Here is a 13,309-nt window from a genome sequence, read left to right on the forward strand (position 1 = left end):
AACAGACCATGCGTCTTACAATGAACCCAGTAACTTGTACTGCATAAAGGATGTCTAAGAACCTTTCATTGTGAAATGAAGTTTAAGTTTTCTAATACTGATGTCCTAGTCCTTTATGGACACAATGCCTGTCACTCAACAACTAGATCTCCCTGGTGAAATTCAAAGATACACCTCTTACAACGAACAGAAATAAGTTTAGGAATATGAACCACATCTCTCTACAAATAACTGTATTTCACATTTTCTCTTGAACTAGTGTCCCACAAGGCCTGTCCTATCTCTCAGAGAACAGTGTCCTGTTCTTCCATTCAAATGGAATACATCTCCCTGTCTCTGAAAGCCACGCACACAACATCTTGGCCAAGCACTGCACTAAATGCTGGAGATACAAAGTTGTGTAAGACACAGTCTTTACCCTTAAAGAGTTAACTTCAGAGTAATAGGAGGAAGAGGTAAAAGGAAGCTCAAGGTTTATGAGTGTGTAACTGAAGTATGCAGAGCATGCTGGGTGCACCCAGAGGAGAGGATGATTACCTCTGCCTGCAGAACACTGCTCTGGGTGGATGGATAAATGTGTGAAGGCAGAAAGGTCCAGTAACTTATATGGGCCAGGAAGCATAGGAGCCTGAGAGAGCAGTCAGAGAGGAAGTGATCCCAAGAAGCTAAATCCTGGAACAGGGGAGGCTGTGTCTGCACAGACACCAACACTGGAAGTTACGCCTCTCATGGGAAGAAATGGAAAGCAAAAGTGCAGGTGGCTTATGAGCGGACAAGTTGGAGTACTGGGCACACTGAGAACAGTGACTGGACCTCAAGGCACTGGTTAACTAATGGGAAAGCATCTGAAAAAAAAGCAAAGAGACCAAGCATCTCCAAAAGGCAAGGAGACCAACAGTGCTAAGAGAACCCAGACCCAAATCGCACTTGCATTCTCCCGGCAGACCACGCCAGTGAACATGCTGCCAACTAGTCACCCAAGGTTAAGAGCAGACCCTTCCATTCATATGCCAGTCTCAGTTCAGCAGTGTTCCCAAACCAAGCCCCAGGGGAAGTGCCACTGTGTGTACCTTCCACATGCGCACAAGCTGGATGAGATAAAGGGAGTTCCCTCCCCCATCCATGTTGAATGCCCATGAAACGCATGTCCCAGAACTCATCTGGACTCTGTTTTTAACCACAGTCATTATCCTCTGGAACTAGAATATCCACAGTAAGGAGACACTATGCCATGCAATTGTCCTACACATTATATACAGCATTCTGCAGCATAATCATCCATCCCCCCAGTTAGTCTTAGGAACTCCTCAAGGGCAGGGACTAGCTAATAGTAGGCACTCAATTAAGGGCTGACAAACAAATGAATGAATTAACCCACCCATTTTTTCCCATAGTTCCAAACTAGTATAACGGATAGAAAACGTACCAGTTGTTGCGATTTTTCATTCTAAATGATGGCAGCATGAAGCCTAATCAGCTAGCTTTTTGTAAGCATGACACCCATGACCCTACATACAGACACACAAAGTCAAATACTAGAATCAGAGGAGAGCAATTTTTAAAAAAACAGTTTTCCAGTCTCAGAAATTTGCTGAGTGAATGAGTGTGTCGGTTCAGAGTCCCACCCCACCCCCCAAACATGTACATCGCAGCTTTGAAAGAAACACTGTAAACCAAAATATTCTGAAACAAACAAACAAATGAACAAAAACCTTTCTGCAAAACTTCAAGAACTTGTCTTAAACCCTCATCTCCTCTAAATGACTATATAAATACGCAGTGCCCTGGCCAAGGCTGAAACAGAACATTAGGCAAAAACGGAAGAGAAAATTTTGTTTAAAAAGAGGGAAAAAAAAAAATCCCACACTGTTGAACCGAAAAGTAAATACTCATTTAGAGCAGATTCTGCTACTCCAGGTGGGTAAGGCTTGGGCCAGGCTACTGAGGCAAGCCTGAGACCAGCTTCAGGCATTTAATCTCGAGCATCCGGGTTGTACCTCCTCCCTGTGGTCTCTCCAGCAGTTGCCCTCTAGAGCCCGAACTACAGATGTTAAGCTTGGTGAAGAAGAGAGCTGACTTTCCTGATTAATAATAATAATAATATTTGTGTAGAGAAATGCAAACGTAGTAGTCCAGACTGACAGTTACTGAGCAAAGGCACTTCAAAAGTCAGCCCCTCTCTCTCCTACAGTGTGTGTGTGTGTGTGTGTGTGTGTGTTTGGGGGGCTGGGGTGGGAGGTCTCGCCATGGTGAGGAGAAGAAGAAAGTGCAAAAACTAATGTACCAGAGAACCACTCTTTCTGGAATTCATAGAGTCTGGCCTTTTATCCCTGGGCGCAAGCCCAAGACTGGGGACCCGGGTTTTGTCAGGGGCGCCTCCCCGCTGTCCTGCCCTGGGTTGCTCCACATGAGCAGAGAGAGACAGGAGGCAGGCCCCTCTGACACCTACTTAACCGAGGCAGATGGAGAGGAGAAGTGTGTGGGATGCCTTTACTTCCCCCTGAGGAGGCGCCCAGCAGGAGCCCACAGAGCCAGCAGCTCCAAAATCGGATTTCCACACATACCCCCACCCCAGAACACCTTGCCCCTCTGGCAGGAGGAAACGGAGCATTAAGCAAGTGCGGCTCTGGTGTCTGAAGGGGCTTTAGAAGACCTAAAGAAAGAAGCCTTCTTCCAGGATTCTGTACTTTTTCCAAACCTCTAGAGAAGTAGCCAAGTTGGGAAACAATTCCTCCCTCACTGACCCAAAGAGGGCAAGGGTGTTACTTTGAGGAGGACACAATCAGTGTCTGCAAGACGTCCTGAGCTACAGACACATACTTTATTAATAATCTTACATACACAAAATGTCCAAGGGAAAGCCTAACAGGCTAGTTTCTGACAGCTCCAGATAACAGCAGGAGGAACTGAAGCCATGCTGACTCCACAGAAGCAATGATCCCTTTCCCACCCAAGGGATGTGATGCAAATAAATAAAGACAATTATCTGCAGAACTTAAAGTGCAAGAACAACACTGTGAAGTCCTTCTCCCCAAGTGCAGTGACTTGTGGGAAACAGATAGGAAAAATAAAAAGAACAGCTGGAAAATTTAATTGCAGGGGAACAACGCAAAGGCTGACACTGTTTCACAGAACTAGCCAATAGCCAATAGCCACTGTCCCTTACCTTAAGATACAGAAGCAGCTCTTCGCTCCTGAAGATAAGCGGCAGAACCCGAATCTCTGTTTGCTGTCAATGTCAGTGAGCACGAACGTGAAGTTCTGGCCAACTTGGCTAACTGTGAGGCTGCAGCAAAGACAGAACAAAGGGGGAAAAATGAATGTGCACTAAGTTTCTTGATAAAGTATCTAATCATGACAAGTCATTGAACCTGTAACACTTCCTTTCTCAGTGGAACTCTTTATAAATGAACTCAAAATTTACACCCTTCAAGGGAACAGACTGCGAGCTAGTAAAACAAAAAAACAAAAAAACCCAGCAAGCAGCCCATTCTAGTGACCACCTCACTACCAAAGTAGCTACCAAACCTTCCACTTACTGAGTTCAGGCAGGTAGCCCTGTTAATCATCTCATCAAATCCTGAAAGGTGCATCCTATTAACCTCATTTTATAGATAGTGACCACCTCATCGGAGCTACCATGCCTTCCATTTATGGAGTTCAGGCAGGTATAGCCCTGTTAATCATCCCACCAAATACTGAAAGGAGGATTCTATTAACCTCATTTTATAGATGAGGAAATAGCCTAGAAGCAGCATTGCCTAAGGTGCCAGCCAGTGAGCTGCAAAGAGCTGTGTTTTAAACCCAGGTCTTTATGATGCCAAAGCCTGCTCTGTCAGCTTGCTGTTAACGACGCTCCCCTGACCATTCCCCTGGCTGGCAAAACCAGTAATGGCAACAGAATTTAAGTGTCCCCCGGGTGCCAGGCATCAAGTTAGAAACTTGATATATAGCATCTCACTCATATCAACCCTGGAATTTAGACGCTGTTCCCATTTTACAGAAAAGGAAACAGAAGGACTGAACAGATAGGTAACTGAATCATGTTCACAGAGCTTCTAAGGGGAGTTGCTGAATTCAAGAGAGCAAGGTTAGCCGCTACTTTCCTACATTCCTGTATCTTTCAGAATTTTTGAGTTTATGAGGGACATATATTTTACAGACAGAAATACAATGCGAGGTGCTAAGAAATGGAAACAGGCTTTAAAGAAATAAAGGCGAAAAAAAAAGCTAAAAATTCCCACATCAACGCAAAATTCAGTACACCACACATAAAAGTGACAGAAAATAGGAAATACGTTTCAAACGATTAAAAAGCATATTGCTAGTCAGATTAATCTAGAAACTCTTTTTTGCAGTTGCAAAATGTTTTAAAGACCACTCTCTAAAATCAGTTTACAAAAAAAAAAAAAATCACTTTACCACTTAGCTTGGATTCCTTTTTAAAACCTTAAATATTTCAAATCCTAATACATAAATTTATGCTAACATAATATTCTGGAATTTGACATTGAATTATTCAAAGGAACTCATTAACCTATATTGTATTTTACATGCATTGTATTTTACAAAATACACTCAAATTGACAAAATATTCAAATCAGTGCTCTCACCTATCATTTACTTTATAAGTTGCCAGCAGAAATGAAAATCATTCACCAGGCCTTTTCCAAAGGCAGGCTTATTGAGTCTTTGGATAGGATATGAATTAGTTTTTCAAATATGGATAGCCTTCCTTTCTAAAACTCCTTTATACAAACCACATAATCAAATGAAAATTAAGGAGACTTTCAAGGTATCCCAGCACAAAAAAGGTCAAAGGACCCTACCTGGTCATGTTTAAGGAAACAATTCCATCCCCTAGAGAGTGGTTAGAGAGTACAAGAAAATAATTCCGAAAGAAAAGAAAGTGTTCCACTCTCCTTTTTTAACTAGGAAGGTGAGCGAAAACAAGGTGGCAATTTAAAAGCAGTGTGGTAATAAAACAGGTGTAAGTAATGCTATCCCTCCACCTTACACAAGCCAGAAGAAGGAACACATTTCTATAAAAGTTATAGAGCTGTCCAGGGGACACCAAACTCTACCTTCTTACGGCTGTTATGTTTTATCAATAAAGCTTGGATACTGTGTTACTATGGTGATTTAATACTATGTTTTAAAGGGGGATTATATGATTAATTTTAACAAGGTTGAGAACTGAAGATGTGTGAGAAACAGGATTCTAGCTCACATAATTAAAGTGATTGGGGAGAAAAGTGGGCCTCACTGCGGGAGGAGAAAAACTTGAATTATTAAAATATTAAAAGCAACAGGTCACGATGATGCTAAGTTACAAATAGGCCATGCTTTTATGAAATACTATTATGTGATCATACAAAATATGACTGTTCATTATTTTAACTCAGAGTGTGATTTCCCTTCTAGAATTTTTAAAATGAAACATCCTAGAAGGAAAGGGTATTGATAGGACTGAATGAAAACACCCAGGATCTCTAGGAAAAGGACACAGAATGAACACAACTCGTTTGTGAATTGAGTGTCATTAATTTCCCCATTATCTTTTCACTACCATTAAAAATGCTGAAAATGCTTTTAGCGACATCCTAGGCTCAAAGAAAGATTCATTACTCATTTACTTGGTTCATATCCCAACTCAATCACTTGCTCACTGGGCCTTCATTTAGCAAGTTACTTAACCTTTAAGCACCTCAGTCTCTTTACCTGCAATAACAATGAGAAACTACCACCCAACCCAAAGGAGGTTTTGGGAATAAGTGAGATAAGCCTTTACTATAAAGGTCAGTCCATAATAAAAACAATTAATAAAAGAGATGCAAGCTGTTAAGTTACCATCTAAAGGAAAACAAAAATTCATATTAAAATCAAGCATTTGCTCAGACTCTTCCCGACTAACTCATTTTTGTAATCCTTATGAGTAGAGAAAGGAAGTTTGCCTTTCTCTCTTCTCTGTTGCATCTTTTCAGTAAAGGACAGTCCTCCGGGTGACCAAGTAAGCTGCTCATACTCTCAGTAAAGGGAACATGATTCTTTTGGGCGGGGGTGGGGAATCACAGCTTAGGAGAGAGCACTTGTTATTCTCAGTTGATTCACCTTTTTAATTCTTAATAGGGTGAAGTACAAGCCATTTAAACAAACAAACAAACAAAGGAGGCCCCAAACCATCAAACTCTGAAATCTTTTCTCCTTGGACAATTTTCAATCAACTACAAGTCAGGCAAGGGCAGTCAGAGGTTAACTTGAAGGCGTCTGAACCTCCAAGGAATCTGTCATTCCCTCTCTGCTTGCTGCCGTGCTCTGGGACAGTGTTCATGCTTCCTCCACAAAAATGAGTTTGGGGAAGGGTCTGCTTTGTTAAAGGCTACAGTCTTAATGCTTACCTCCAGTATTAGAATCCATAACTTTTTAACAGGAATCAGAGATTTCACGATGATTAAAACTGAGAGGAACTGCAGAAAACATCTCGCTTTAAGATGGGAAAACTGAGGCACAGGGATGTTTTTGGTTTTGTTTTTTTCAAAGTATCAGGACTAACACAAAATTCCAAGCCCAATTCCAGTTCAAAGTCCTCTCCGTTTTACCAGGCTACACTAAACACAAGGAAACCCTTCCCTCACCTGCAGCTTGTCTGTTAAAGGAACTCAAGTATGTGAGGAATCCAGGTAACTGTCTTACCAAACACACCACTTCCCACTAAGCAAGAGAAACCAAATTTGCCCAGGAGACCAGGGCCAAGACCACCCTTAGCTGTGCTTCCAAGGCCTAGATGAATATGGAAAACAAGGGAGAAAAGCAACAAATATTCAAACCAGACTTTAACATTCATGCTGACTTGCCTGTGAGCCATTTAAGGCTCCTCCGGCAGCATTTTGCTTAATCTCGAAGTTACTTACAGATTGAGTGTATAAATTGCATGAAGCATGTCAACAGACAGTGTGATTCCAATCTTCCAGTGAGAGATGGGATTATCCATATTAGCCTTTTAGTTGAGTTGTCCACCTTGTAAACCGAGCAACTACTACACTGGGCACCAGAACAAGTATTGGCCAGCCATCCTGCTATGGAGATTTCCTGCACGTGGGAGAGGAATAATAAACAAGTGTACCACACAGCATACGGCTGCATGTACCAGTGTTTTATGAAACCAAAGCAAGAACAAAGATAGAAGCAAATGGAAGAGAAGGCAAGGCCCTACTCAGATAACAAGGTTCGAGACAGCTTTTCAAAGGTGACAATGATTCTCACCCTGAAGGATGAGGTGGAGTAACCCCTTCAGAAGCAGGGCCTGGGTGTTTCAGGCAGAGGAAAGGGCTAGGGAAAGAGTCTCAGGCTGGAAAGAGCTAGGCATGTTCAAGGAACTCAATGGACACCAGTGCAGTTAACATACAGGAGCTAAAGGGAAAGTGGCATGATATGAAGTTGCTAGATAAAGCACAGAAAGCCTCACAGGTCATGGCAAAGATTTAGGACTTTTTTTGTAAAGGTGATGGAAAGCCACTGAATGGTTTTCATCAAGAGAAAAACAGTCTAGTGTACAAGGGTAAATGTTATGTGGAGAACAGTTTGGAAGAAGTACATGCAAAGAAAGTAATCAGGAAGCTAGTGTACGAGTCCAGGTGAGACTGGAGGCCTAACTCATGTAGAGAGAGTGAAAATGGATCTGGGTGGACAGTTCCAAGTTATAGCTAGCTGGTGTAAATGACAGGCTTGCAGATGTACTGAGAGTAAAAAGACAGCAAATTACCATTTTATGATAGAAAAGACAAGTTTGGGGGGAGATCTAAGAGTTCCATTCAGGATATGTTAAGTCTGAGAAACCTTAAAATAGAAATGTCAAGTACATGTTGAACATACTACTTAGGAAATCAGAGGAAAAAGTTTGGCCTGGAGCTATAAATTGAAGTCATCTACACACAGACGTATTTAATGCCACGGTAAAGAACAAGGTCACTTACGGAGAGCATTCAGAGAAACAAAAGAGGATCCAGGATGAGGTTACAGAAGCACCCATTTAGAGAATGCAGGGAGAAAAGACCATCAAAGGAAAAATGGAGAACAAGCAGGAGGGACTGGACAACTGTACCCATGAATCACGATGAGAGAGAAAAAATGTTTAGTGAACTGAGCAGTATCGAGGTTGCAGATAACCTTGATTAAGAAAAGCTCTAGTTGAATGACAGAAGCAGAAGACAGACTGAAGAGGGCTGTGGGATAAACTGAAGTGTGCAGCTAACTCTTCCAAGAAGAGACAATGAGGCAATCCTTGAATGGGAATGACGAGGAGAGGTAGTTTTCAGGCTGCTGGAGATGATTCAACAGAGGCAGAGATTCATGATGCAGGAGAGAGAAGAAACAGGTCTTTAGATTCGAATCCCAGATAGGCTACTCATTAGCTCTGTGAGCACAAGCAAGTTACTGTGCCTCTCTGAGCCTCACCTACAAAATGAAAATAATACTTTGCAGAGTGGTTTTGAGAATTCTAAATAATGTATACAAAGTAGCATATAATGGATACAAGGTGAAAATTACTGTTCTGAAATTATAAAATTCGAGAGACGGAACTCGAACATTCTGTCATCCTCAATTTAGTATAGCTTACTAACAATTACCTGTGGAGCAGGGCACCCCTAAGAGCTGCTTTTCCTTTCCATCTGTGCATACAGGACATCAGGGAGGAATCAAGTTTTATCAAACTACCACATCTCAACCTTGAGTTACATGAGCCTCAAAGCTTCCTTCCATAAACCTTTCATCTGCCTAGGACTCAAGTTTCTCACATTCCAAGCTCAAAGATCCAACTGGCAAGAATGACATTGACCCAAAATGTCTGGGGACCAAGAGTAGGTCACACACTGCCAGATACAGGGCAATGCCTATCTACTCAAGAAACTCACCAGAGAATTCTGAGAGATCTCTTCACTCCCTCATCTACATGAGCCTGACAAAGAGAAAATGAATCCTAACTAGGAAACCAAAAGTAGCAAAACCAGAAGGAACAGGAGAGATCGAATCCAATCCCCTCATTTTACCCATGAAGAAACTAAGGCCCTTAGGGGAGACATCACTTGCCTCACAGCAAGGAGCAAGTCAATGGCAGAACAAAAACAAAGACCTGGTCCTCCAGCTTGCTACTCCCAATGTTCTCTCCACCAAGGCCTAAGTGCTTCACTGTTATCAAATGCTGTAGAAAATGATCACGGGGTGCAGCTTAACTCATGGGACCAAACCAAAGGACTAAACCAAGGATGAAACACAAGGGATGAAAATGAGCCAAAGGAATTCAGTTTTGCAAAGCAGAGCAGGATGAAGGTGTAGACGTGGAACAAGAGTAAAGGTCTGGGCAGATAACAGACAAGCACACTAATCACACACTTGAGTTTCATTTTCTGCGTAGGTTTCTTCTTCAGTTATCAGAATTTGCTACTTACGTAGGTTTCTTCTTCAGTTATCAGAATTTGCTACTTTTCTATAATAAATATACATTGCTTTTGAAAGAAATTTTGAGAGTTGCCTGGGTGGCTCAGTCGGTTAAGCATCTGCCTTCAGCTCAGGTCATGATCTCAGGGTCCTGGGATCGAGCCCGCATCTGGCTCCCTGCTCAGCGGGGAGCCTGTTTCTCTCTCTCCCTCTGCTCCGCGCCCCCACTCGTGCACGCTCTCGCTCTCTCTCAAATAAATAAGATCTTTTTTGAAAAGAGAAATTTGGAAGTTTTTTTGGTTACTTTAGTTATGGTCTAATGGATCTAATGGAGGCGGTATGACCAAGTAGAAAAAGGAAGGTGGAACCGGAAGTCAGATTGATGGGAGCTCCAAGAGCAGCTCGACCACTTACTAGGAGTGGGACCTTGGGCAGGTTACTGAACCTCTCTGAGCCCGTTTCCCCATATATGGCATTACGGTACTGGTAAGCTGCAAATGGGTAAATTTTTAGAGCGGGAGGAGAACACAGCACAGCGCCTGGCACATAACGGACATAATAAAACGGTAAATGGCGTGTGAATCACATCTGCATCTGTGGTTACAACCTAAATCACTAAACTACCCCTTCCCTTGACCCTTAAAAGATTATGTCATTTCATTTTGTGCTCATGTCATTTGTGCGTACTGGGATACAGGATGATTTACAGAGCAACTAAATGATAGCCGACTCACTGGGTTCCGAAAGAGGATAAGCACAAAGCTGGGGAGGAAGAGCTCTTCATTCTCCAGTGAGTCTCAAGTGCTCTGACGGAAGCAGGCTGCCAGCTACCAAGTGCAAGCGAGTAGCACCACCGTACAAAACGGGATACAAATCTTTTTTCTTTTTTTTTTTTTAAGAAACAGCTTTCATCAATAAGGATAAGTTTTTGAGAGTGATAACAGGGATCTCTCAGCACTGTCATTTCAAGACTCCTCTCCACCAAGAGCTTCAAGGACAACATAAGGTAGAAATAACTCTGCACTAGGGACACCTGGGTGGCTCAGTTGGTTAAGTGTCTGCCTTCGGCTCAGGTCATGATCCCGGAGTCCTGGGATCAAGTCCAGCATCAGGCTCCTTGCTCATCGGGGAGCCTGTTTCTCCCTCTGCCTGCCACTCCCCCTGCTTGTGCGTGTGCGTGCGCGCTCTCTCTCTCTCTGACAAATAAATCAGGAAGGAAGGAAGGAAGGGAGGGAGGAAGGGAGGGAGGGAGGAAGGAAGGATTGATTGATTCTGCACTGGGAATAAGAGCATGTGTTTCTTTCCCAGCTCTGTTATTACTTAGTTGTGACCATAAGCAAATCATTTCACCTCTACAAATCTTGGTTTCCCTTCTGTAAAATGGGACATTTGAACCAGATGAATTTCGTCTTATTTGCACACATTTTCAAGGCCTCCTGTAGCCAGAGTCCAAGCTATCACGGTACATGTCACCCTCTCCCCAGCAGGCTCCATCTGCTTGGGCTGAACAATCTCTAGGCTCACTCATGGTTTCTCCTCTGCTTTGCTCTTCAGCACATATGGGGTGTTAGGCTCTCCCTTCCACTTACCCACTTCTTATGGTCCTTGCAGACTCAACACAAGTCTCCCCCACTGTGAAAGTTTTCTCTGACCATCTCAGTCTTCCCTAACCTCACTGTCCTTTTGGAGAGATACTGTTTAACGTGTACTTATAATACTTCCTGAACTAGACTGAGAAACACATGGAGGACAGAACTCCAAGTCTAATACCATTTCCATAACACCCAACATAATGCTACACATTTGAAACCTTCCTTTGCTCTTTTGTAAAAGAGCTACCACCATCATCTATCTTTTAGAGTTGCAGGGAAAAACAAATGCAGTACTAATGTGAAAATGGCCAGCACACTGACTAGAATCAATTAGGAACTCAAATATAAATTTCCTTCTTTCTGCTCTATTTGGTGACTCATCTTCCCACAAGATGTTCTACAGAAAAATGTATTCATTCATTTGGGGGATGGACATCTACGTTGTGCTAGCAACCTAAGGGGATCTAGGGCAAATTCTAATTTCTCTGCAGCTTAGATTTTTTTCAAATGAAGATAACAGTACCTGGTCTCATCTCTTAGGATAGGAGGATAAAATGAGGTGATACATGAGAAAGCACTTTCTTTTGAAGAGCTACTGGCATTATTATGTTTCATAAGTCCTAGTTTCAGAAAGAAAAATCTTAAGACAACAAAAGAGACAGTAAGATGTCAATGTTAACGGGTGATTTGATGATGTCTGTGAAAATCCCACTCTTGATATAGACTAGAAATGTCAGAAAGTTGTACATACTGTTCCTTGGGGTAGAAAAGCAAAGATACTGAAAAGATTAGGAAGCTTTCTTTTTTGAACGTAATCACCTAGGGCATTACTCATCTCCCATGCTGACATATTTTTTAAGGCAAACAATATCAAAAATACATCTGGGGGGCTCTGTGGGCCTCAGAGTCTGGGCATAGCCATTTGACCATGCTAACTGCAAAGTAATAAAAAAAAAAATAGTAACATTAAAACCTTTGTGTTTATTGTAAGTAAACGTCATTATTATTATCTCTTCTACATGAAACTCTGCAAAGGTTAGAAGTGGGGAAGAGAAGAGAAAAAATATAGTCCTCAAAGTGGAGTTTGGGGTTTTTTTTGGTATCAATAAAAGTTACCGACACCTATAGGGTGGGAATATAACGAAATGTAAGAAAGAACCACTGTACAAGGCAAGGATTAAAATAGATCCATAAATGGACATTTCTGTCCCAAATCGTTTCATGAAAAAATATGAGAAACATGATTAGGGGAGGGTGATCTAGAGAGAAGTGTTTTTAGAAGAAAAATATTCTTCTAACAACAACAAAAATGCATCAGGCCACTAGTGACAAAAAAGATTTTAGAATTATTTAGGGACTCTGCTTTTTGTCCATTTAAGAATGTAATCACCCAGACAGGTAAATAGAGCAGTGTGGTTGGTGTGAGAGGAAGAGAGGGGTGTGTGTGTGTTGGGGTGGATTTAATCTCATTGTGCATTTCTTTCAATATTAGTTTACAAAGTTAATTAAGGAATACCTATCCAAAACAGATCACCACTCTTACAAGAAGTCATGTAAAAATGTATTTTTGTTTTTCTTTGTTAGATACCTAACCACATTTTAAAAAACATTTCAGCTTTATTAATTTATATAAATATGCCCTTGCCATAATTTGTAATACATTTTATAAGTGACTGGAGGAAATTTCATGCATCGCTAATTCATACATATAAATGTGAAGTTTGCATTAAACGTCTCTACACAAAACCCTACTTCCTTGCTATTTTTAGAAGGAACAGGATAAAGAAGAGACAAGAGGACTCTCATTACAAAGACTGACCCTCTTAAAATTAAGGCTATTCTGTTTTGAGCATCAACCCGTTAACTACTAAAACAACCCTGGTACCAGGATTTAAAAAGGCGCAAGTCTGGAAATACTACAATGGCTGATTGGCTTAAAAATAACATGTTAGAACCAGGGAAAACAGAGATTATAAGTGGTTGGCAACATTCCAGTGCTGCTTTTTAGTACTCTTTTTGCTTTTTAGTACTCTTTTAAACTCCTTTGGCTACCAATTCTCATCTCACACCATTTTTAGGTTTCTGCCAAACAAAGCAGGACACCGCTCCTACAAAAGTGTAGAAAAGACCAAGCAGCACACTACCCACGTGCACTCAAAACCACTGAAATCCTTCAGGCCTGCCAGGTTTGGGTACATTAAAATACAAGATAGACTATTCCTGAAGATGGGCCATTTTACAGCTTTCTTAGAACATATTATGGCAGTTATTACTTATAATAT

The 13,309-nt window shown here is 41.6% G+C and overlaps 1 protein-coding gene across 20 annotated transcripts in view; it reads right to left on the reverse strand.

The window, feature by feature from the left end:
* Positions 1–13,309, reverse strand: part of DENND1A (DENN domain containing 1A) — a 501,269-nt gene that overhangs the window by 330,303 nt on the left and 157,657 nt on the right. For 16 of the 20 annotated variants that reach the window (XM_054509412.2, XM_045883119.3, XM_045883121.3 and 13 more), the window contains one exon: positions 3,167–3,286. The exons of the other annotated variants lie outside the window; for them this stretch is intronic. In XM_054509412.2, the coding sequence (XP_054365387.1) occupies positions 3,167–3,286 (120 nt within the window). The remainder of the gene's footprint in view (positions 1–3,166; positions 3,287–13,309) is intronic. 20 annotated transcript variants of the gene reach the window in all.

This window comes from Mirounga angustirostris, unplaced genomic scaffold (assembly GCF_029215605.1).
Source record: "Mirounga angustirostris isolate CCGP_5_RB_7025 unplaced genomic scaffold, mMirAng1.0.hap1 SCAF_15, whole genome shotgun sequence".
NCBI classification, from domain to species: Eukaryota; Metazoa; Chordata; class Mammalia; order Carnivora; family Phocidae; genus Mirounga; species Mirounga angustirostris.